This window comes from Varroa destructor, unplaced genomic scaffold, assembly GCF_002443255.2.
Source record: "Varroa destructor unplaced genomic scaffold, Vdes_3.0 BEIS01000006.1, whole genome shotgun sequence".
Lineage (NCBI taxonomy): Eukaryota > Metazoa > Arthropoda > Arachnida > Mesostigmata > Varroidae > Varroa > Varroa destructor.
In genome coordinates, this window is record NW_019211459.1 from 10,639,461 (window position 1) to 10,664,882 (window position 25,422).

Below are 25,422 nucleotides of genomic sequence, written 5' to 3' on the forward strand. Positions count from 1 at the left end.
GGAGAAAGTAGATATCCTAAAATGTGTGTGCAGACAACTTTTTAAACGTAAAGTACAATTACGAGTCTCGTAACTCTTACACAAATAGTCTTATATAAATATTTATATATCATATATTCAGCCAAAAATTCTTTCAAAATCTCCAGGTATATGATTAAGATGCCGTACATCTAATGGGCCCAGAGTCAAGCAAAAAGCTTAGTTTTGATGCACAGAGGAAAAGACCAGTGTCTTTACTGTTGATCTTTGCTTAACAGATCATAATTTCAGTCTATAAGTTGATCGGTTTTGAACAGAAACACGATTGATAGGTCAGCGTTGTGGCTCAATAACCTGCAAAAGCACATAGCGAAAGCACACAAGCCAAACTATTTCCCTATTCATATGATGCACGTCTTCCAACCTCGTACAGCGTCCTTATATAGCTGAGAAAAAACATTCGCGGACACGAGGCTAACTCTCGACAAGAACCAAAGAAACTCACTAGCCCAACGGGCCAGACCCATCGCATGACTTCCCACGACAGCAGGAGGCCGGTTGCGCAAGTTTCCACCAAATTGATGCACTCACCCAAAGCCGAGACAGACGGACAAAATTGGTCATGAATATACTGTTCTGTGAGAGAACGCTACGCAGTGCACTGAAAGTAAGGATTAGCTTCGAAAAAAAACCTTTGATTGTAGGGCTTCTGACGGCGAGCGGCACATGATAGCGGTATGCTTGACCAAACAAGTACGCTGAAAAACTTGCTTCACGAAAACCACCGCACTGATGTAAGAGAGTGCCATGACGCACGTATGTTTCCGTGCGCTTACTCTTTCAGAGGTGACCCGTTCTAGGTTCGCTATCTGTGTCAGATAGAGCTGAATGGATTGCAATAAGTGCAATGAAAGTTTTCAACGATATTTCGCTACCTCAATAACCCAATAATAACGAGGCCGTCGTGTCGTGTAGCTTGACAATGGAAACACGAAGGATACAATTTGCAAGTAAAGGGAAATTATGCTGAATGGAGGAGGAGGAATGTGGTAAATTTAATAATGCCGTAGGTACGCGCGACAAAATCTCAGCGTCGACAAACACTTTCATTAAGTATTAATAGTCAGAAAAAATAAAGGATGAAGCAGATAAAAGTAACCGAAGCAAACAAGGCCTTATTATTAAGGTTAATAGATTCTTGTGTGATTACTATGCCGTTTAATAGATCTGTTGGAGGAAAAGTTCAAAAAAAAGGAAAGGAAAAGGCCTTTTAATGGGAACGAGTTCTCGCCGCTACACAGGAAAATAAGTGATTTGAAAGACTTATTCGCACAAAATAAATAACTTATAATAGTAAAGAACTATGCCCGACATTTAACGATAATGAACAGGTGTCTATTTCCATAGATGCAGACTTATATGGTTGCTATATACGGACGGCCTCGAATCCGATTTCAATGATGATCTTATGCGAGGTGGCATCGTACGCACGAGCGTGTTTTAAACGGTACCATATCTCATTGCGTTGCAGTACGAACGGATGTTTTCCCAAATCTAAAAGGTCGTTTTGGAGAAAGCTGGAACAAATATGGCTGAAATATACGTTTGAAAACATATATATAGTTTTTTTTTGTGCGTGTTAACGATAAGCGTCTGCGAAGTTAGCGCTAAGCCATTGGCGGCCGTAAGCATTTTGATAGTGTCAATGAAAAAGCGGTGATGGATACATTAGTCATAATACATCTGTTTCCCACACAGATGAATAGCCTTTGCCGGTGGCCCAGAACTGGCCCAACGGCTCAAATGAAATTCAGCTAGATTAAAAGTATTAGACTTTATACATGTTCTGTCAAATGCAGATGGAGCGTGGTCATTTATTTCCTACACATACATCTAGACAGTTTGTTACAGTGGGCTAGAATTCATTGGACGGGACAATTGCCATTTGACTCACGAAACAGCAGCCGGCCTATTTTTCCATTATACCCTTTACGATTAAACAGGAACCTTTAATCTGCGCTGAAAATACCAGGACATTGTCCTGCGCAGATAAGGCATTCTGTCTCGTGCTGCTTTGACCTTATACAATTAACATCAATGATGGGCCAGCCACTCTATTCTAGACAACAATAACACTTTATGCTTGCAAGCGCAGCTCTTATAGTTGTTAGACATAACAGACACTGATTTTTTTTATTGACCCATGTTTGTTCATTTCGTTGGTAAAGACACTACTTTAACTTTGACAACCCCGATGGCCTTCCGTTTTGTACCCTTTCTTTAATAAACTGCTGGGGCGCCACGTGGCAGCATAGCCATCTTGCTTTTGATCGCTCCTATTTCCTTCACTAGTCCGTTTCCGACGTTACCATCTGGTGCCCAAATAATTCCTTTAGCAGCTGTTGTAGCGACAAGGGTGCAGATTCTTTACGCTAATCGACTCTGTCGCGCCCCAAGTCACACAGCTCAATAACAATCTAACCTATTAGGTACATTGGGAGTTATTTTACGGTCAGTAGAAGCAGCTTCTGCATAACATGCTCCGACCTAATCCGCGTACTGGTATTGTGTACCAGATAGCTAAACTAGTTTGATAAGCTTTTAAGCAACGGTAGACAAGGGAATAACCAAACCCAGGTAGCTCGTCCATCACCGCGGTTATTCATGTTAAGGTTTCGGAAATTGATTTAAGAGTCACCAAAGCTTAAGTGGGCCAGAAATGATCAGATGGCACCATTACGGCCCTGGATATGAAATAGCGTGGTGTAGCCGTTGCTGTCATTCGTGAAGTTCGTATATATGCATGCTGAAAAGGAAGCGTCTACGGAGACTAGATCAGAATGCGTACAGCTTTGTCCAACGCATTCTAGATCGTAGAAGATGTCTACACCGAAACAGAGGTGTTTTCACTTTGGAACTCAGACGCTCGAGGTTCTTCAGCTTCTATTAGCCTTTTGCCCTATTTACCTATCTAATTCGCCTCAACGGGAGGCGTCAGAAAGCTCGCTGTCATGAATTACCGCTTGCTTCATCCTTTGCCAGCCAGCGTTTGCTTTTGTCTAATCAGCAGATTGGCAGCCAGCATCGTTACCGTGCTCATTAATGATAGCGAGTCTCTCCACCATAAATGGCTGACTTCTTCCATGGCCGGAGCACCCTGTAGTCGGCGCACACGATACACGGGTGGCGCTATCACGGTCACCATAGCTACTCATGCTGGCCCTGCTTCCACCAGTCCGGAGAAGACAGGAGTATAAGAATATGGCCAGGCCAATCGGCTCTTATAGCTGCAGTAGTTGTCTCTGTTATCCCAAACTCGCTGACCATGAGCGCATGGTACGTAGGAAATCAGCTTCCATTCGGTGCCTTTTCTCTTCTCAACTGGCACCTGTACAGTAAACGCCTTCGGCGACCCTGCATTCTTGGATGGCTAACCCTGTCGCTCCTAGTTCGTACGTTTGCAGTCCTCACTACCGATTCTAAGTAGCCCTGGAAATACCTGCCAAGGTCAGCTCTATCAGCTAATCTTGTTTTGCCTTCGCCTTCATACAAGTGAACTGCACATCGCAGTCCATTTACTAGCTGTGATGTTGGCTATGGAAATAGTCTTGTTAAATAGCGTAAGCCAAAAGCGTATTGACTTATCAAGCCGAACGAGCGTAGACGAGAGCGGAAAAGATGGCAGTAGCAATCCTGAAGGCGACATAAACCTCCTGCTGTTCTGCCATGCTCGGCTTCAACTGTATACATGACACATCGAAAATGTTACGTTGAGGCTAGAGTCGTGGAGAAGGTCGAGGGGGCAGGAAACGAGAATCGGCATCAAAGCTTGAAAGTTCTCTAAATTAGCTATCGATAGAATCAGTGAATGAAGCAGGTTCATCGAAATGCAAACGAGCACCAGATCCGTATTTCTCAAAGCAAAAGCTAGATCCAAGCCTGTTATTGGGAAGACATTTCTGGGATTCACTGAGTACTGATGAAGATGACCTAAACGGTCGGTCGTGCCCAAGACATGCTCAGCAGAGGTCCTTCAATCTCGTTTTGCGATTTCGTTGTTTCGTAACGTAGGCACAATGTCACTCTCACTGTGGCTAGTGCCTGACCACTAGAACTCGCACAGCCTAGTAATGCCGACAGGCAGCAAGACTTTTCGCTACTATTTCGTTATTGCTACCATGACTGCTCTCGTTACAGCTTTCAGACTAACTAATAGACAACCGAAAGCAGCTTTCATCCACTCAAGTACGAACGATTGCCGGTTGACGTTCATTGCATTCTCTTGTCCCTTACCCGCTGCGTAAGTGTGTCTGTCTGCTCACGCAGTTGTCGCAAACAATGCCTACGAACCCCCTTGAGTAAGGCTCGCCGCTATAAAGCCTGTTTTGCCCACATTCGTCTCGCCATCACTGATCCTATCTGTGCGCTCTTACATACGTGTAGCGTAGTGGAAGCTGCTAGCGGAGGCCTAGAAGTAGAAGAACGGGGCAGAAGACAACTGTGGTCTGAGGTCCTGGCTCTGGGGTTTCGAAACAAGATTCGTAGCCAGGGAGGAGCGCTAACCTCAGTTTCGCGCCAGTGATAACCCCACTTGGATTGCGTTCTGTGTGCCTGTCACGACACTGGAAACTGTGGTTGTTTCTCTTTTCGACGGCCATGGGCAGCCCTACGAAAGCTTGGGAGCAGTGACGGCAGTGGCTGCGGTGGCTTGTAGGTGGCTTTGGATTTGGCCTTCCGCCCCAGTGAAGCAGGTTAGTGAAGCCGGGTGCGAAGGCCCTGGCGATACTACGGTCGACACGATCAAGAATTCTGCTGGCGAGGACCGATGTGATAAGCAGTTCGTTGAAACTCAACTGGTCAGAGAGGCCTGTCGTCTGACCTACTGGAGCTGCCGGTTACGCTAGTGCTCAGGGTACGTAGAATATATCGAAGCGATACGATGTTAATACAGAGTAAGGCTTAATGAAGAAGGACGGAAAATGTCATAACAAAAAGCCTGAGTTTAACTTCTTAAATCGATATACTACACTATGATTAAATGACAAAAAAAAAAAACACAAAAAGAGACGAAAGGTTGTATATGTATCACTTAAGAAAATGTTGACGAGATAGTTATTGTCATGTTTCTTACACTGACTAATTCAATGCAGGCTAGCTTACATTTACATTACAGAAGTTTAATAACTAGCTGTAAATTAATAAACAGATTGTGGTAGCATCCTTTGTAGACCTGGTAGGAAACACCGTCGATTCAGCAACCAATGACTTGGATGATAATCAACATGGTACTTCAATGCAAATAACTAAAGAATCCTGTACATCCAGTTATTAATCGATATATCAATAATAAGAATGTCGTTAATATGCATATGTTTCCCGGTAAATGAGTGCACATCTTTGAAGACCAATAACATAAAGTACTTCACAGCTTGTTCGATCTGGCGCTGTGAGTCCAACGTGCGTCGTTGTGTGTGGAAATTCCACGTTTTCCAATGGGAAATCTGGGACAGAAAATCCTGCATATGCGAATTTTTTTTATTCACACGAAACTGTGTAATATATGTCGTTTGTTTTAGAGTACGCAGGTAATTAGCTACTAACATTCTATTTTTTACCGCTTTCCATCGATTTTTGTTTGTTTCCTTCCATGGCTATGGCCGTGGTGAAGGTATACCATTTCCAAATTCAATTAATACAGAGATGCTTAACTATGCCAGTATGGCAATAAAACATTGTGTACACGACATACATATATTAGTTATAAACTGGCTCGCGCAGGCCCTGAACCTACTTGTCGATAGCATTTTGTAAAGAAGTTATGTGGCCACCGGTCAATTAAAGCAGGGCTTCGTGAGCAGCTCAGATCCGACAGATATTATTAGATCGTTATCGCATCTTGTAATCAGATTTTTCACTATCGATAGATTTTACGAACGTCTGTATAAATACAACCGCAATGCAATCTAACAAAGCCGAGCGCTTGCTCAACCATTGCGCTCCATCGCTGTTTTTCTTATCTACTTGCAGAAATTTTACTTCAGCACTATTGTCCTGTCCTAGCAATTCATCCCCATTTGATTAGACTAATTGTAGCTCTTCTGTCGGCATAGTACTATATGTAGGTTTGCGAGAAGTAATCTCGAATGGAGCACGAGAAGGCCTATTGACAACTAGTGAGCATTCAGCTAGCTTACCTGGTCTTAATTCCTCTTTTTCCTCCCCCGTTTTCTTTGGTTCTGCTTCGTTCTCTGCGTCAGCTGGGACCTTAATCAACGGAAAACGCGCGATTAATAGCAGCGTTTATCAGTAACTCTCCGTTCTTTTGTGGAAACGCACACACACACACGCACACACATAGACACCAATTATTTTTTTGCCGCCTCCGCACATCCGAACCTTTACTAGTTCTGTGCAACCAACAGCGGCCAGTCAGACCAACAACACCTAGCTATTCATAGTTCCCACATTAAAACGTTTCGGCTATGTCCATCGAGCATATTTAGATGACTGCAAGCAAGAAAATTTAACTGATCTGTTTTCTTGATTTAGCATTGGACCTTTGAAAAGCCTAGTTTTTGCTGCTGTTTTTATTTTATTGTTCAAATATTTCCTGAATTTTCCTTAGGTGATGCATGCGCTGTAGAACAGTAGTAGAGAACGGTTCGCAGTACAAGAACTTCTATGCCTATGTCTATTAATGTATTTAAATTAGTTTTCATTTTTCTAAAATAACGTCATGTAACAGATAACATTTTAATGGCTATAATTTAGTACAAATCTAGAAGGATATAGCTTTAACTGTATTCGGTTCCATTCGTCTTCGGCTGGATGATCCTTTCTGGGGTACCCTACAAGGCTGTTTTAGAACAGCTGCGATCTGTTCTGCTATTTGATATGAAAATGGCATATATCTGCTCGTTGGTTTCCGATAAGCAGGTCGTCCTTGTTGGCAGTAGCTTATCATTGCACAACTATGTTATCTATTGGGGCTTGTAATATGGTAGAAACTCCATGGACCAATGTAGACAATGCTGCCGCTGGCAACCGCTGAGTGGAATTATCCACCTATTTTCCACAGGACGAATCTGAGCTATAATATGTGTTCTTCAAGTTGCTATTTTCTAGCCGGGTACCTTCTGCATGGTGAAACTTTCACTGGGCGAACGCCGAGCTAGCGTTCAAATTGCGATTGATAGTACTCTACTCCGTTAAGTCTTTTGATGCCTTGAACACGGACCTATTCGTCTAAGCAGATGGTACAAGATCTAAGAACGTAGGGGGCAAGAATCGGTAACAATAATAGGCCTCTATCAGCCTAGAAAAGCATGTGCGAGCATTGAGATTTTTGTCCTCTAATAGCTACGGAGCAACGCAGAATTTTGAAGCGGGGCCACGAATAGTACGTATGCATGGCGGTGAGTCGTACAAAAGGGTGTAAAATGAGTGTAGCTTCCTGACCTAGGAAACGCTTTCAATTACTGCTGAATGTGAAACGATGTTTTTCTTCTGATATAGCTCACACCACATCTCTTTTTCATTTAGTCATTGTTTATAGTTTTCATATATAACAAACACTGCATAATGTCACTGTATTTACAAAAAGACCTTCCCGGCCGTCGCAGCTTCGATGAAAACGTATCCGCTTTTCAAAACTTTTTTTTTTTAACAGAACAAAGGCAAACAAGACTTAGATAAACACTACTGCTCTCTTATACCATTCATATTATACTATCATCATTGTTTTCTTCAAAGGTTAATTACGAAGTTCATTTTCGGATGAAAATGCATAGATGTCGAGCAGACTATGGATGTCGAGAGGGTCCACCTCTAGTCGTCTTCCTAGGGACATACTCCCTCAGTCCGACATAGCTGGCTCGCTTCCGAATAGCCACCATAACAACAATCATTACCAACAGGTCCGATGACAAATAATGGAACGTTGAAGCAATATAGCAGTAATAGCTCAAACTAACTTTGTTCCTTACCTAATGCTGCCGCTGGGTTCTCTGTTCTCAGCAATTCGATCCGGCTCTTCGCAATGTCTGGCAGCGCTGCCAAACCGACCGACACATTCCAGCATCAACATACCAACACGCGATTACTTCCTTCCATCATTCCACATGTGGAAAGCAGCGGATTACCTCAGCTGCCTGCCTCACCTTGTCGAGCCACTAAGCTTTGACTTCTTTGCATGCCTTCAGGCAAATTTCTGCCTTCAAACATCTTTCTACCTCAAAGATGCTCTTCAGGCGAGTAGCGTCATCCTATGTCATTTCCGTAGCATTATTTTGCCACCTAGTTCCCTTTTTCGTTCGGGCCTTTTCCCGCCTTTAATTCTTTTGCCACCCCCGCCACTCTTCTTTCAACCCTGAGCGGCTTTCATCTCATGCAGCTGCAGCTGTTACAGTAACATACATACGATTAGAGCATCACAATATGCTTCGCAAATGCCACAACGTTTGCTGTCTAACGAAAAACGCACGAACGTAAGTGGAACGAGCACGTACAGAAAGGTGTCAAACGTAAACGTGCTGTATGTTAGGCCGGTCAGCCAGATGCAGTACCGGGCTTAGTACTGGAAAGACGACAGACCTTATACAAATGCACAGGGCCCGCTATAGCATCTCAGATCTCCGGGGATCCGATGAATAAGTGAGGCCTGAGAGATCTTTCGGCTAAGCTAGGTAGCGGTTTGCATCCTGACACACGTGGGGGACAATGAACCGCAGGCTTTTCATGACACATTAAGACCGTGCAATGGTACCCTTTAGCTGATATGCGGCCACATTAACCCTGTCTATACAACAGAATACTACTGTTCGCTAGACTCAAACGTTCCTCTATTGTACTTTTCATACAAGCACAATATATACGCGTTAATATCGTATACGTAGAAATAATCATGACGGACCCGAATTCTCCGTAAATCACGGGTTGAGAATGCTATCGGCGCGTTTCTGGCTTCTAGCGAATTGTCACTTTGCAGCTGGCGTCCTTTTCTAATGATCTAATCGAGTTCGAGCGGTGCCGATTTATCGAAGGGGAAAAGCGGAAATGGAATGGCTTAGGTGGACGTTGTTCATCAGGACAGATAATTTAGACGAATCTTTCGCTTCAAATACAGGAGAGAGGTGAAGACTTACATGAACTATGAATAACCAATGCCCAACAACAACAGCGCAGATAAGACGGCAGGTAGCTGGTTCAACGATCAGAGGACGTGAAGGACAGCACCAAAAGGACGCTAACGTGCATTGGCAGTGTCCTCCTCGAGAGAACAGGGGGTTAGCGGGGGAAAGCACCCCAATTGTCATCCGACTTTACGGTCGAAGACCTTCGCTCACTCCGTCAGATTAACAGCTACAGTAAGCAGAGACAAGAGACAGTACACATTACGCTGGGCAACGCTTGTAATCACGTTAACCATCGTCCGTGAAGAATATCGATTTTTCAACCAAGGAGCTTTAATATACACTAAGGCTAGTAATCATGATGTCGATAGAGCAAATTGCAAAATGTATAGATGAGCGTGTCTTTCGGAGCGTGTATGTACGTGCCATCTGTTAAATGAGTTCCGACGCAAAATCGAACATTTCCAATTAGGAGCCCTATAATTTAAACGTATATCCTTTTGACCTACTGTAAAATTTATATATATATACATATATATATATATATATATATATATATATATATATATACAAAATATATAAAAAACAAAAGCGACTCGCGCCCTTTGCAGTGGTAAAAATTGCTTTAGCCGATTCATGCCAATCCATGGCTGGTCCCGTAAAACTTTGCTATATATCTACTTAATACGCTAGAACGCCATTCAATCAACCACCTGAAAGTAAACTTTCGAAGCATTTTACATAGAAATTGCAGATATGTAATAATACTTCAAATACTTCACTAAAATGGAATATCGTTCCTTATCATACCCAGCTTTAGTGCAAACATATTGCGTTATTTAGATCATATATGATGGTCCCCGTGATAGCTTAGTTGGTAACGTATGCACCTGCTAATAATAGAAACACATTGAAGTTAAAGTTCGAATCTAGGTATATAGATATACTTATTTCATGCTGGGAGCCAGCCATGTGGTGGGATGCCCAATGGCAGTACTGGACACCAAATTCGAAACATAGAGATCACTAAAACCTAAATAAAGGAGGCGTAGGACAGATTTTTAACAGGCCTTTTTCACTCACCAGTTACGAGATGCACTTCAGAAAACAGCAATAATACAATCTACATCGCACAGCGTCCATTTGATCGCAAGCTTTGCATACAGCTCTAACGCAACCAAGGGTTATGTCTCAAACAGACGTATCTAAATTGATTCTCTAGTTACAGAGTCTATATTCTTGTTAGTCTCCATCAAGTATCACCACGGAAACGGATTGTCCAACGATGGCGTTGGCTGTTTCGGTTTTTCATCGTCTTTTTTCTACCTTGGTTTGCTTATTTTTCCCGGCTCATTCCCACATCCCGCAGCCTTGGGGCAGCTCCCCTTGGCAATTCGAGTTCGGAACGTCATTAAATTCGGCTTTGAGAAAGAACGGCCTCGGGTTTAAGCTGGATTACGGCAAAACTGTTTCTGTCCTCTTTTGTCCGGGGCCGTTGTGGCAGTTGTCGCCGCGGTCGTGGCCGACACGTCTTGTTTGTCTTGGCTTACCTCGCTTCTTCGGCTCTTTCCTCAGCGATAGATGTACACGCGCGCGCTCACACACACACGGGGGGGGGGAGAGAGAGCGAGAGAGAGAGAGAGAGCACAACAGAAAGGGGCATGGGTCTATAGTAGCGGACACCAACGCCACCAATGATCGGCCACGAGCATGACGCTCTGACTACGTAGTCTGCTAAATATAGCCTCGGCTCAGTTTCCTCGAAACACATGTACGTACATAAGACTTTTAATGGATCCCAACACAAAAATCCAACTGGAAGTCAAAAAAGGGACCGCTGGAGATGAATAAAGGTGGGGCAGATCTCGTTCTCTGTCTTTCCCTCATTGCCCATTCTCCGCAATAAACATGGACAAGGTGTGTAGGGAAGAAACGTAAGCGCTGTAAATTGGATGGACATCATCACTATCATATCACTAGATAGCATCATACTGCGAAGATGATTTACTACCAGCATGAATTGCTAGACGAACTATATATCTAATGTGCGTCCGCCTATAACGACGTCGACATGGGGAAGAAACAAGACGGTCAAAACACAGTACCTGCGTTTTCTATTCAACGCAAAGCTTTGTGCAAATTGCACGTTTACCTTGGAGGTAAATTTTGTTTGCCACGAGAACTAGCTTTCTTGTAGCGGTATTGTCATTTCGCCACCGCGAAACGACGGAAAATTTTCCCGACTGAACTGAAAAGAACTTGGGCGATGCAGATTGTGGATACTATACGGCCACTGGTTGCACGGCCCAAGAAGCCATTGTACATCATTTGGCATCGACCACCGAATCGAATGGAGAGAAAGGGTAGACCAGGCAGGCAGAACGTACGTGTATCGAGATAGCATGTGTTACACGCCTCTAATACTGTATATTGGGGATAGAGCAGACGGCGATGTTGATAGTGGAAGGGATCGTGAATGGCAACTACTAGACAGGGCCTTGGTAGACGCTGTCAACTGCAATGCTCTACACTTATACACTAAGTATGTTCTTTTGTTGGTGCTGTTATTGTCGTTCTTGGTTGTTTCCGCTGACGTCGACACGGACCGATTGATCGAGCGAGAAAAATTGTCGTCTTCATAGCTGTCCTCGTTGTATCGTCGTTGGCAGGCGGCCTAAAGGGTTCTGCCACCTTGGCTGTTTAGGGTTTAGAAGCCTGTTGACGAATTTATGGGCAAAGCGGGTTCGGGAACAGGGAGAGGTTGGTCCAGACTAAAGTAGTGTACAACATGAAAGCGGTACACTAACTGCCCGACCGGCTCGAGAGACCTCTTGAATGCGACTTTTTCCGCCAATCACCGCTTACTTGTATGTAGGTGTCGTGCGACAACACCGCACGATATAGGGTAGCCGGACGAACGCAGTAAGAGCTCGATGCAGGGGTGGAATGATTCTGATGCTACTGCTAGGAGGAGCCCACTCAATGCTCACGTTGAATGCAACCCCCAACCCTCTACAGGTCACGCTCAGATCCCCAGCGCTTCTGTTATACCTTCGAATCCCTCACCAGTCGACTCGTTCGAACCCTTAGTATCCTTCGTCGCTTCTTTATCCAGCTAAAGCTGGGCTGGTGGGTGTCCATTGAACAAGCCCGGGTACGGGTCTGGAGGCATCAGATCCACCTAGATCTGCTCTTCTCTCTTTCCTGGAGATGGACGGCGAACGGTCTGAACAGCCTGAACGCTGCGACGTGGTTCATTCGCTTTGAGAGGAAAAAGAACGGGTTGAGAGAGCGCTACAAGCTGAAAACAGGGCGACAAGAGGTTCGGGCAACAGACATGTATGATATGGCTGACTGCTGAGTTGGCGTACCTAAAGGGTCCGAGTCAGCGTCCCCAGCCGCCGGCCCGCACGGCGAGGAAGCGAAAAAGAGAGGCCAAAAGTTATGACTTTTCGATAGGACGGGGTCGGGGTTCGATACGAACCTAAGGGGTGGGAAAGTCAAGGTGAAGAAGCAGCGAGACGGGTTAGTTGTCTTGCACCGCTTGCAAGTCGGTCGTACGACGGACCTACCAGGCTGCAAGGCGACCAAACGAACATCGGCTGCTGGCCAATGTCGGTGGCGGAGACGGAAACCATGGCAAAGACGAGGCCAAAACAGGCAGGAGACCAACAAAGGCGACTGAAGCTGGGCTGGGATGTCAAGACGAATGCCTTTCCAACTCTCCCAGGCCTCTGCTCACCTTTTCTTTCTATAGAAGGTCCATACGTTTCTTTTAAGGCGGTTCGACTCGGCTGTTTTTCCAGTAACTATACCCCGGTCGCCGTACCTGACCCTCAGCTATTTGCCTGTAGTCCACTGCTAAGACTGGTATACATTATCCATACGTCGAGACTTCTATGGCGCGCCTAGTGGGTGAGGATGCAACTGCAACGCCGAATGTGTTTTTCTCACCTGGTCGCAGATATTGGTTTGGAAAGGCAGACTTGTGTGTTTTTGAGGTCGCCATATTGTGTAAGAGTAGGAGACATTTGAAACCTATATCCTATGTTCGTATAATTTAACTTTTCTAGTTAAAAGATACCGCTGGGGTCACTGCTTCAAGCTTCGCAGGCAACACATAAATACTTGGCTCTTTGTGTAAATAAAGATAGCTTTTTGAATGAATATTTTTGGATAACATATTTTGGGTCAATAACTGCCCGTCAAAAATATATTAGTAAGATTCAGCGTATTGACCACCCCTTTTTTTAACTTAGTTAACTTAACGATAGTACCTTAACACATACGCATAGTTTAATGTAGTCTTATACTTGATTTGGTCAAACAAACGTACAGCATTGCAAAAGCTATTATGTACCTAGAAACCTACGGACACACGGCCTCACCGCGATAAAACTCAAGCAAAGTGACTACTATTGCTCGAAACGCCCCATCAGAACTTGCTGTCAGTATTAGCAAATACTTTTTGTTTGGTTTCGTTCTAGCGTATCTATACTTTCAGTGCCGCACAAATGGTAGAAAGCTAGCAAACGAACACCCGAAGACGAGAACCTCTTCGGCTTTTTTCACCTAAAGGATTTGGTGGCGTTAAAGTCATTGTCCGGAAGACAAAAACTGTATAGCTTTGCCATTCTAACGAACATTCGAGTAGCAGTTGGCCCTACGGAGGTCACTCCACTATGACAACAAGTATTACCAGTATTGAGGTAATGGTAGCGGAGGCGATGACGGGAGCTCACGTGCGCTTCATTGTCCTTAACGGGCCACCCGACAGCGACGGCAGCCACATCAGCTCCTTGAGATAGCTAGCTCTTTCGTTTTGCTGCCATTTCTTCTAACGAAACAACGTGAGAAATGCTTTTATATACACAAACACTCACAGCCTCATATAGCTGGTCTCCGCTGACTGGGTCATTGTTCTGCCAGCGACCCAGTCCGGAGCCAAAATGCCCGAACTAACCAAACGGTCGGCTTCGATCATGGGACATCCGTAGCGATGAACTCTAACAGGACGTTTTATTGCCGGTGGAATACGATACAGCGCTGCCATGGGCTAAGGAATATTCAACGCTGATACGAAACTGCGCTACCATTCCTGGAACTAAAATGGGGCTGGAGTGTTTAGTGCGCGCGAGCTGGGAACACTTGCGCGTTAGAAAAATATCTGATCACGTGCTGTGTGCTATATACGCGTCGAGTAGCTTTGCCGCTGCCTTTTAGGCGTTTGCGAGGCATCGGACGCAAGAAAAAGCTGAAAAAAAATTACTTCAAGACTATATGCTGTTTACTGTATGTTAAACGCGTTATGTGGATTATCCTAGAGAAAAGCAGTCGCAAAGATTATCACTCCGTTAACTACTGTAGATCGATTGACGCTGACGGGAAAATCAGTGAAGGACTGCCAAATTGTTCACTAAGCGGTACTGTTGGGTTCAGTGATTTCTTAAGAGTGTAATAAAACACATGTATTGTTTATACTATGCATAGCTTTCACACAAATAGGTGTGACTCCTCAATCTCTCTGCCTAGTAATTTTGGAGCTGTACACTTATAAGGATTAAAATGAAACGCCTATGTATGTCTACCGCTCGAAGGTTAACTCTGTACCTATTGTCCGCATCACTGACATCTTCATGGCGATTCGTCCTGGCCGATATTGGTTCTGTGCTAGGTGCCGCGAAGCGAGTGGTGCAACAGTATTGCTAAACCTATATGGTAATCGATGTATTGCAAGTATAATATGTAATCTAATGCGATATGCAGGTCCACTGATCTAACGGAACCTGCTGTGGAGGGACAGGAGATGAAGTTAATAAAAACGGTTCCGATTCTTCGGCTATTTTGACCTTCTCCTGTTAATTGGGGGATATTATGAAGGCAAACACTGCGGTATAATCAAATTACGAAAGGTGCTAGAAATGCTAATAAACAACGGGTAACTTTATTGAAAAATAACGAAGAGCAGATTATTAGTTCGGATGGGTTTTGTGTAACGGGGATGGAAAAGTTATGGCACCGCCCCTACGCTATCCCTATTGAATGGATCTGCCGTTAAGTTCAAAATTAGGATATTTTTTTTACTATTTTCTGTCTGAGCAACGCTGCCCGAGCATAACATAGAAGGTGTTTCGAATTATGCTCTCGGTGCAGCCCCTAGTTAACGACAATGACCAATAGACGACTGGCCGCTTTTGCCACGAAGCGAAATGCGCATAGATCAGTCTTCGCACCCAGATCATTTTCGGTGTCCTTGAGTTCCACGGCGATATTGAACCATCATGGGACTAAAAAAAAAAACGTGAGATCTGCCGTGAACCAGCAAATAAACAATCGATCGTACACAGTAATTCTGATGTGTCAAAGAGACTGGGTTAACTATAAACCATCAACCACCAAAATTGCACAGAGGTTAATAATGCGCTAAATAAGCGCACGTATCTCTGGAATAAACTACTTACTAACCCACTTTGTTTATAAAATACGGCGCGCAGCGCACTCTATGTACATCTTTTCTGTCACAATTAAACTATTTTGTCTTCATAATAAGCTATTTAATACTATTAGCGGTTATTGTCGGACAAGATATTGAAGAAGAAAAAAAGAAATTTACACGTAGGCAAATTTCTCCGTCCACTCGAAGAAGATCCGTCATCGAAGCGTACCGCGTATCGTTTGACAGCTGCTTAGACAGATACGCTGCGGATTTGAATCTGAATTTACAAGTTTTCCCTTTTCGCCAGTCGTGTTTTGGCAGCTCCGTAGGTTGCTCGACATTCGGTGTCTATCGATGCTCTTGGCCTGATCTAATTGACGCCACATTTAGCAGGTGCGGTCGATGTAACTGAGTAAGATGCTGTCTATGCATCACCAGTACGTAAACGAGGCAATGTGTTGTGTGTGTGTGTGTGCACGTAAGGCTGCACAAGTCCCGGGCACTTAGAATTAGTAGTTAAGTCCACAGGCGACGTCTGTATATAATAAACAAATCCCAGCTTCGAGCTTTACGTTTATGTTTAATAAATGGCCGTCGTGTTAATAACATATTGACTGTTTTGTTATTGCTTTGCACTAGAAATACCACTGTGTTAGTTCGATTGTGAAGCGTACATGTTCGGTACGCAATCCATTAAATTTTGTATTTGTTCAGAGATTTTCCCCGTATGTTTAGTGCATATGGCTTGAACAGGCATGACTAGCTCAAAATTCTGTTCTATTACACTTACGTTAGCAGCAGTCTAATATACACACACAAACACAGTTGTGTAGAGCTGGCATAGGTATATACAAGTGCTCCGGAAAAAGAGCGTGTGATTTTTATGTGCATCATTGTACGCATCATAGGATTGGCGTACAGTTAACGTGCATCAAAAATACTGTTGCGGAAGGACTGTCCTTAAGGGTATGCCACGCCTCGATGTGCCACGACCAGGTACGGTGGCGCATCACATAAAAACAAGGGCGGAAAAGAGGACAAGTTTCTTGTTTTCCGATGGGGCGAGGCAGCCACTGGTCGCATCATCTAGTCGTAATTTTCGAACAGCGGAAAAACGCTAAAAACGACAGCATAGAAGAGAAAGCTTTTTAAGAAATGCGCCCTTCTTGAGGTTGATTTTGCCGTGACTGATCTATTTCTTTATACGTACTGCTTAATACAAAAGAAACGAAGATATATCTGAAACGAAGTATCCTGTATTTTATGTGCAGATAGTAATATGAAGGCGGGTAATCAGGTCAATCTAACAAAGATCTAATTAGGTTAAGTTGTGTCGACGCCTAGGCATTCAGGCCGGTCCTTATCCGCTTAGGTTAAATATGTAGAGTTATTTTAACGAATCTCATCCGATAGATACAAGTGTTCGTTCATAAATCAAGTCTTTATTGAGTACATGACACTGCTCTGCCCTACATTAATCGTGGTGAAATAAGTTCTATGAGCCTACGTATACTTCATAATTTCTTTTATTGCGGTTCTGCCTTTGAATAACGCGAGAGGGTAAGAAAAATGAACCGAACTAGCCCTTACTTCTTTGTGAATCGCTCTGCATCGCACTGCCACATCCAGTGATCTTCTGTTTCAACTATTTGTCCTACTAACGCAGCGGTTCTCCATTGTCGTAAGAGCGTTGTGGTTAGGCTGTGGGGCTTAGTATACAGAGGACATAATGGCTTAGAGACTGAAGACCGCTGAATGAAAAGAACCAAACCACATCGAGATGGCGTTCGTTCATTGACATGCCTAACAAGGCAATCAATACAATTTGGCTTCGAATCGGCGTTTCTTACTTAGGAGAGATAGCACGTAGAAGGTGTCAATTATGTACGGGAAGCAGCGTATGAAGGGCGATTCGGAAGAGGCAGGGGGTGACAAAAACAACGGAAAGGTTCACCTTGCCACGGCGGATGGTGGCGGGCGCACAGGAGTTTAAAGATTATGTGAGTGGGATAACTCCACGTTCTCTTGACCTAAGCCTGCAGTGAAGGAAGCCCAGCGAAGGAAGGAAGGAAGGGAGGGAATCACCGCTTTGTGCCTCATTTGAATACGAAGGATGATTGGCCATAGGAATAAATATATAATAATAAACTGCTAATTGCTTTTTGCACCTTCGATCCCTTTCTTTGGTTCTGTACGAAATAGCTGATCGTCTATATACGTTTTCGTCAATATGTAAGAGACAGGCAAACTGCTATTGGTACACGCATTGTATTGTACAAAGTGAAGCCAATGCATCGCCGAACGAACATATAGTGAGAATATAGTGTTTCCTTACGATGTTCTTAAACGGGTAAGAAAGTCCTATGGGCCACCGTAATACGTACATGGAATCCTATGTATTATGGCGTAAAGCACTAATTGAGTATTGACCCCTAGAGTCATAGGTTCGTAACCTACATTTCCCTTTCAATAGGTGGGCAGACGAAATTCAATTAACTTCACTAAGGTAGATTGATCGAATAGATAGATAGATGCTCCTGCTTCCTCGTTTTATCAATATCAAGACATCGCAGCCGGTACAGTTGGGCTCAATATATTGAACCTTATCGCTTATTATATGTGTTATATAGAAATATCAATATAATCGCGTCCTTGAAACTGCTACCATATGCCACACGATACCAGCACAATTGAGTTGTGAATGATAAATAAACTTCTTCTGCTTCTGGTTGGACCATCAAACAAGACCGATGTCTTTCCTCAGAGCTCGTACCCATTCGTACTCTCGAAGTAGCGCTAGGTTCGACGTTAGCGCCACTAAATACTATATTAGAAAGGCTACCGTTAGTATTCTTGTGCCGTGAATATCCCCCTACTTATTGATCGTAATTGTTTGAGTGATGAACAAATTTGAATTTGTTTTATTCCACCAAAAAAAAAAGCTGCTTCTTAGTCTCAAAGGTATGCATTTCAAAGACGCATCCCAAGTATAATATTAAAACGACTGAAACGTTTCGTAGGTCAGCTATGGAAGTTCTCAAGCCACCCACTTAACCGAACGACAGAAATGCTTTGCTAACGTAGAGTATTGCTATAATGTTGACGATACACGACATTTTTCTTACGGGATAGTTCTTGAACGCAGAAATTATCTGTGTATTAGTAAGTTAAATATGGGACAGGCACCGGCAATCATTTCGAAACCTCTTACGTATACTCGAACGTACTCATCATACCTGAAACTCCTAGTTCTATTTACAATAACTGATGGGACGCAAGTAGGGATAGAAGTATTCGATAGGGCATGAGAACAGTACACTGGCTTCTTTTTGTGTTTGCAAGGGTTTGACTGCTGGCAACTGACCACAAAAATTGCAGACGGGTTTTGCTCGTTTCCCTATTTCTCCAGGGATATTTACCAAATTGCAGAAATGTTTGGTGCTCGATTCAGGCAGAAAAACACAGGAGAGCTTACGCTGTGTGAAGAATCGGTAGAATCTATTGTCTGAGCGAGTCGGAAACTTAACCAGTGTATTGAAGGCCTTCGTCAGCAAACGGTCACTGGCGGTTAGGTAACGGGGAGCTGGCTTTGGGAATTTTGACTTTCCATTTTTCGCTTGAGTGACCGTGGATACGCATATCACCATTTTTTTTGTACCAGAAGAAAGCGTCAAACAAGAATAATAACTTAGCATTGCGCCCAAGAGAAGCTGGAGAGAGAGAGAGCAAAATCAAAAAAGCATCTTTTCTTCCAAAGTTCCTGCCTCGCAAAGCGACCCTTGACGCAATCAAAGCAACAGTTCAGCTATTGCAAACGGCGCCACGGTAACTTACGGTTTACTGTTTGTAGTGAGTTCGGGACCATGCTAACACCACGTTTACGCCCTGGCGATGCTTCTCAATTGGAAAAAATAGATTTCGATCTGATATAAATTTATCTTAACATTTTTTTCTACTAACTTCTTATATAAGTAGAAATATTGCTTGCTTGCTTCATTCTAGTATTTTGTACTTTTGCTATTAAAATGATTTATTTTGTTTGTATTATTAGCCATCATGTTGATGATTTCTAATCAGTTACAACAGCTCATCGGTTAATACTAACCCAAAAGTAGGTTACGTCTGTGTTACGCACTCGCGAAGCATGTTCTCCCACGGAACGAGACAACGAATCAGCGACTGCGTTTCACGCATCTTTGCACGCAAATACGAACCCATAGACGGTCCTTCGTTACGTTCGTGTTCTATCTACATTATGCTTTTGTTCATACCTACTGACTGACTTCATTCCGTTGCTTGGCTCTGGAACACGCCACGCTCAAAGATGCTTCGTCTACGGAGCATGGCAAATTGTCTAACACTCTACCGAATTTATCTATGACGGCATGTCTCTTCGCAGATGTCCGCTTACATACGACTTGATTGTTGCTCTATATGTAACCCCATTGCTTACTTTTTGCAACGTGCCTGCTCACACCCTATCGAGCGCTGCAGTTGTGAAGACCCTATGGTTGAGTGCCAAATATATAGAGATGGTGTATGATATACCGGAAACAGCCGCGGGTCTAGGTCCGTCTCAAACCTCGCTGCCGACTTTGTTGGTCCCAGCGGAAATGCTAACGTTGAACGGCGTGTCGCATGCAAAGGAGCTTTCCGCTGCGTCAGACAATTCTTTGAGCCGACTTCGTCTATTCCCGTCGCTTCCATACAAACTCCCCAACAAGGTTTCCAACAGCCGCCAGACCGACCGAAGTGGCGCCTAATGGAGTAGAGGCTGTGTGAGAGCCCAATACCGAACGACACCGCTTTCTCTGCCATGAGTCTGACAACTGACTCCGACTCACCGTAAAGCGACCCAGTATTTTCCTTTGTGCTCACTCGTGTCTCAATGCGACATTGCAGAAGACAGTTCATAGGGACGCCAGGATCACGACTGTATGAGGCTGGACGGAAAAAGGAACAGTAATTCAATTGCTACTCTACGCGGGAAAAAAAGAAGATAGTTTAAAAAGGAAGGCTTCGTCTATTGCTTCTCCATTCTCTTGCTGTTTCTATCTCTCTTTCTCTGATTATTCTATCAACCTAAACTGCGTCTTTTGGGTCTTACGTTGAACCTCGGGTTAGCGTCCCAGTGTGTTGCCTGTAGCGCCGTGGCGTGAGTGAACTGCAGTGGGGGACGCAAATAAGAGAGATGGCCTCCTGTGCCGTTCCGCTGATATCTCACAAAGGATAGAGCTTGCCCTTGTGCTCCGCTGTGCTGCTCAGTTTTCATCAATCTCAGAGCTGCATCAGAGGCAACGTCTTCCAGCGCTATGTCTCTGTCTGGCTTGCTCCCTCCTTTTCAAGCTCCGCCTCGAAGCCCATTCGCATGATCGCAAATAGGACGCCGACGCTATCACCGCTACAAGAGTGACTTTGTCAGTGCTCGTGTCGCTGCTGCCTACGCCCTAACCGAGTGGCGCAGATGAACGGATCTCGCCAGTCAGTCCGTCAGTAAAGGGACTCGAATCGGTTGGAGTAGCTCAAGGTCAACCTAAGTACCTTCTAAAGCTTCACAAGCCAGCGAACAAAGCAGAACAAAGTCTAATGGTTTCTTACGAAGGCAAATTAAAACGAAGAATGTACATGTTACAGAAAAGAGTACCCATGCTCAATGCATGCTGCTATCGGATCGTAACGATACGATTTCTCAGCCGTTTATCATGATATACTAATGATAGGGATTAACAGAGATTCAAACAATGCGTAAACTGGCTACACAAAACATATATACGTATATAGGCAACGGTTAAGTTTGAAAATTGTTACGGGCTCGCGTGCAGCTTGATGCGTTATCGGGTATTTTCTTGTAGCCGTCCTATCAATACCACGGCAATGACGATCGTTTTCAGCATTAGACGGTCAATAAATTCAATACTAGAGGAACATTCTGCATATAGATTTCTTCGCGCTCAGGCGTTCTATACTAACTGGTTCCGTTCTGCGGAAGTGAAAATTATGTATGCAAACAGACTTCCACATATCTGTGTGTTTAAATAGGCTGTACAGAAAGTAGACACAGAAACTAGTAAGGGAAAGAAAGCTATAAGGAAAGCCAGTATCTAACAAGGTACAGAATCTGCTGGTGGACGGCCAATTTACTCCTTTCGTCTTAGTAAACCAACAGAATATTTTTCAAACAAAAACCGATAAAAAATCAATGAAAACATTGAAAAATATCAATAGTATCGATTTCTCTGCAGAGCACCAACTATATTAACCTGTGTGCTATCGCATGCATGACACATTCGGTCCTTGTTCGTTTGTAAACAAAACGTGATAACTAGAAGATAACTAGATGAAACTTTGTTACGGTTGCTTTAAATAGATTTCATCCGGCCTACTAGTTAGTCGCTCACGTTAAAGCTGGCACAGGCGATAGGGATTATGCAATCTAACAGCGGAGTTAAGATCTGCTTAAGTAAATCTTTGTAAAGTTACGTTCCGACAAGGACGATGAAAATTCCTTTTGGCCGAGCCCTATTTCATTATTTGTATTTTTATTTTCGCTGGTATACTGTCGTAATATGCTCGTGAAGGAAGAACAACCATGTCCCAACCATAATCTTGATTGAACGCAGCTTGTAATGTAAACAAACCTACCGTTCATATCGATCGGCTCTCGTTGAGCTTCTCGAGCAATCTTCTGTTTTTGCTGACGAGGGCGCAATAGGCCGGGGCCACTGGAGGGCCCTGGCTGACGTTGATTCCACACACAGCACAACAGAACAGAATAAGATACACACTCACAGACGCAATTCAATCGTGGTACTTACAGGAGAACCAAGCCTGCTAGTATGTAGTAGCTCAGCACACGAAAACAGGATCGAAGTTTCCCTTTCACCACTACTACCGCGGCCACTATAAGTAGAGAAAAAACGAAAGTGCACCAGGGGAATTGGAAGGCGTGCAGTTCTTTCGAGCAACTCGTGCCGTCTTGTCGATCGCGCAGAGCACCATCACAGAGGTTTCTGTAAGCCGCGGGCTGGTTCTCGGATAGACAGACCTCTTGGACGACCGGAGACACAATGACTCAAGGCAAGTGAGGGACGGCGCCCACCACGTGATCGGCGGAGATTTCGGGGGGCTCCGCTTGGGGGCGCCACCTGGGGTGGTGAACGAGGGACAAGCGCGCAACGGCGGTAGGCAAATAAAGAAATAGTGAGTCAGCTCAACTAGAAGTAGGATGATCACGCCTTTTGCTGCGATGAGATGCGGTGCTATGATGGTATCCTACGATTCTCAAGCTATAAAACGACAAAAAGTAAAAGAGGCTTAGAGATCAAGACGGACAGAAATAGGTGTGGATATGGGTGGCCCTTGTCGAGATTGAATGACCCGCTACCGAGACCGACGGAAAGGAGATCGCCGTCAGGTAAAATCATCGGTGGGGAAAACAATGTCAGGGATAACCGGGACAGCGGGGTGAAGAGAGGGGTAATTGGCCAAACCATGAAGCTTTAAAAGGTTAATAACCCTAGCGTACCTGGATAGCTTGAGAAGCAGCTGGTTAACGGGAGTAGCTTCCCAAAAATGCCAAGTAAAGTCGATCGCACAGGCGAGGCCTCAAAAATCTTCGCCAGCCAGCCCACAATTGTCGCTCACCCATAAGCCAACCAAGTGTTTAGTAGTCAAAAGCCTTAACGTTAGGCCAAGCCCGGGTCATCCGTACCCCGATATTTGCCTCGGTATCGGAGGACACGCAAACCTGGGAAGGCGTGAGAGAAGGCTACGTAAGTGGAATTTTTGAGCTTACATTGCCTTCGGTACAGGCCGCCAAACGAATAAGCGACCAGGAACTTTCCTTACACCCACTTTTGTACCTGGTTAGGTGTTCATTCGATGGCAGTGAGTAGAAAGGAGAGGTGACAGGAAAAGGGAAAACCGGCCCTCAGGGCTTTTGATGGCAGCGTCTCACACTATTGTGTATAGCAAATAACTGGATGTTAGCTGTGAATGCGATCAGCCCCTCCCCCTCCCCCGCTATATGCCACCGCTAATGGGTGCAACTTCGATTAAAACCTGGCTATTTGTGGTTATCTCCTCCTTTTCCCTCACAGGATATTCTGGACAGATACGGTGGATTGCCACTGGTACCTGCAGATAAAATATTCATTGTGGTTATACAGTGATAATCAGAAACTCATTAGCTTGAGTGAAGGCAGTATTAGGTGCAATACAAACGATTATCATACATAGTAAATCGGAAGGGAAAGGAATGTATGCTCTTCAATCGGAAAAGGCGTCTACATGCACGTCTCTTCCGCTAAACGCAAGGTACGGTTCTACTAGATTATCAGACTCAACTCTTTCATATAAAAATAACGATTTTCTAAGAAAACAAATCGTAACATTGATAATGAGTGCCGATACGAATTTCAACTTACACAGGCATATTTACGTACTGTAAAGTTCACAATTTATCACATCTAATACGCTCACTATGCATCTAATTTTTTTTTGCTTTTGAACATAAATATGATATAGGGAATATTCTGGCTAAAGCAATAAGAAACATTGACGAAAATAGGCTAAATTGCAGTGCATCAGTATCTCCTAGCCTCTCTCAGATACATTGTCTCTTAAACACACATACAGCAAACCAAGGAGGAAATTTTAATTGGCATATATCTTAATCACTTTAGTACCTCTCACTGATTAAAGATCTAATCTAGAGAAACGAAAATTGAAAGCCTGTATTTCTAATTCAGGAACGTGTAGACTCGGCCTCGATCAATCCAAGAGGGATAACGACCGCCATTTTATGTTCGGACGCATCGATGTTTGTTGGCCTATTAAGAGGGACGATTGTTGCCGTTTTTAGTAAGATATTTTTTTAACTGAGGAGTAATTTTTCAACGTGCCTAGTGCAAACGGTGCGATAAGCACTACACAGGTCATATCGACTATGCTGGATGGCACGGCATCTTTCGTCATTAAAAATATATAAGAAAACGACCGGCTTAGATCAAGACATTAACTAATTAATTAAATTGAACTTACTTTTGTCTTATTGAAGTCGAAGACGCGGATTGCGGCCAACATTTTCGCTCGTACGATATGACGACATTTTAAGAAAGATCAACCCGTTTCTTTAATCTCAAGAAAAATTAGAATCTTAGGTTACAACGTACGTTTCTTTAGTTAACTTTCAATGCAGCATAATTGAATCATTTCTTCGGAACTAAGGCTAGGTCGTCTCGTATAGCATGCTAAAACGTACAAGATTCTAGTTTTCAATAATAATAGCATATCTCTATTGTTAATGCGGCTTCCAAATACAGATACTGAATAACACCGTGTTTATTATTTGCTTTAGTTTTCTGATTGAGCGATTCCTAAAATGAATTGCAAAGAAATGAACAGCGCTAAAACACGAATCCGGCCAAAGCGCCGGCACTGTTCCTCAGACGTCAGTTAAGGTCCTTCGCATGGTAGTTGCGCAAACCTTAAACTCCGCAGAAAGGAATATCGAGATATTGTAATGCCCAGGCCGTATTTAGCGAAAGTAAGGAATAAAAGCATAATTACAGCGCACGCGCCTATGCGTCTTACAAAAATGGTGAAAAAAGGAAGGAAACCTTTAAGGGGGCGTACGACCGCCATCTTCAACGAAGCCGAATGCCGACCCAGGATTGAGCCTTAAGTCGTTCTTAGAGGGAAGCGATTATGCATGGCCTATGTACAGCGTTTTCGCTGTTCTGCTCCAACCTATTATTAAGGTGGATTTGGAAACCGGCCTTAGGCATCGGTGGTCCGTAAGCAAATAAAGCAGGTCAACTCGTGCTTCTTTTTTTTTTTTTCGCTGCCATCGCTGTCGCCCCTTCCCCGCATAAT

General features: G+C 43.9%; 1 protein-coding gene across 5 annotated transcripts in view; it reads right to left on the reverse strand.

Annotated features, from left to right (window-relative positions):
• LOC111252724 (N-acetylglucosamine transporter UNC93A-like) overlaps positions 1–22,716 on the reverse strand; it is an 86,282-nt gene extending 63,566 nt beyond the window's left edge. Inside the window, exons 1-2 of one of the 5 annotated variants that reach the window (XM_086992544.1) lie at positions 22,189–22,716; positions 6,174–6,243 (exon numbers count right to left, since the gene is read on the reverse strand). Coding sequence is in view for 3 of the 5 variants with exons in the window: in XM_086992545.1 (XP_086848671.1) it covers positions 22,189–22,195 (7 nt within the window). In the remaining 2 variants the exon portion in view is untranslated. The remainder of the gene's footprint in view (positions 1–6,173; positions 6,244–22,188) is intronic. The other 4 variants (XM_022811047.2, XM_086992545.1, XM_022811046.2 and 1 more) reach the window with 4 other exon arrangements.
• Positions 22,717–25,422: the final 2,706 nt, after the last annotated feature.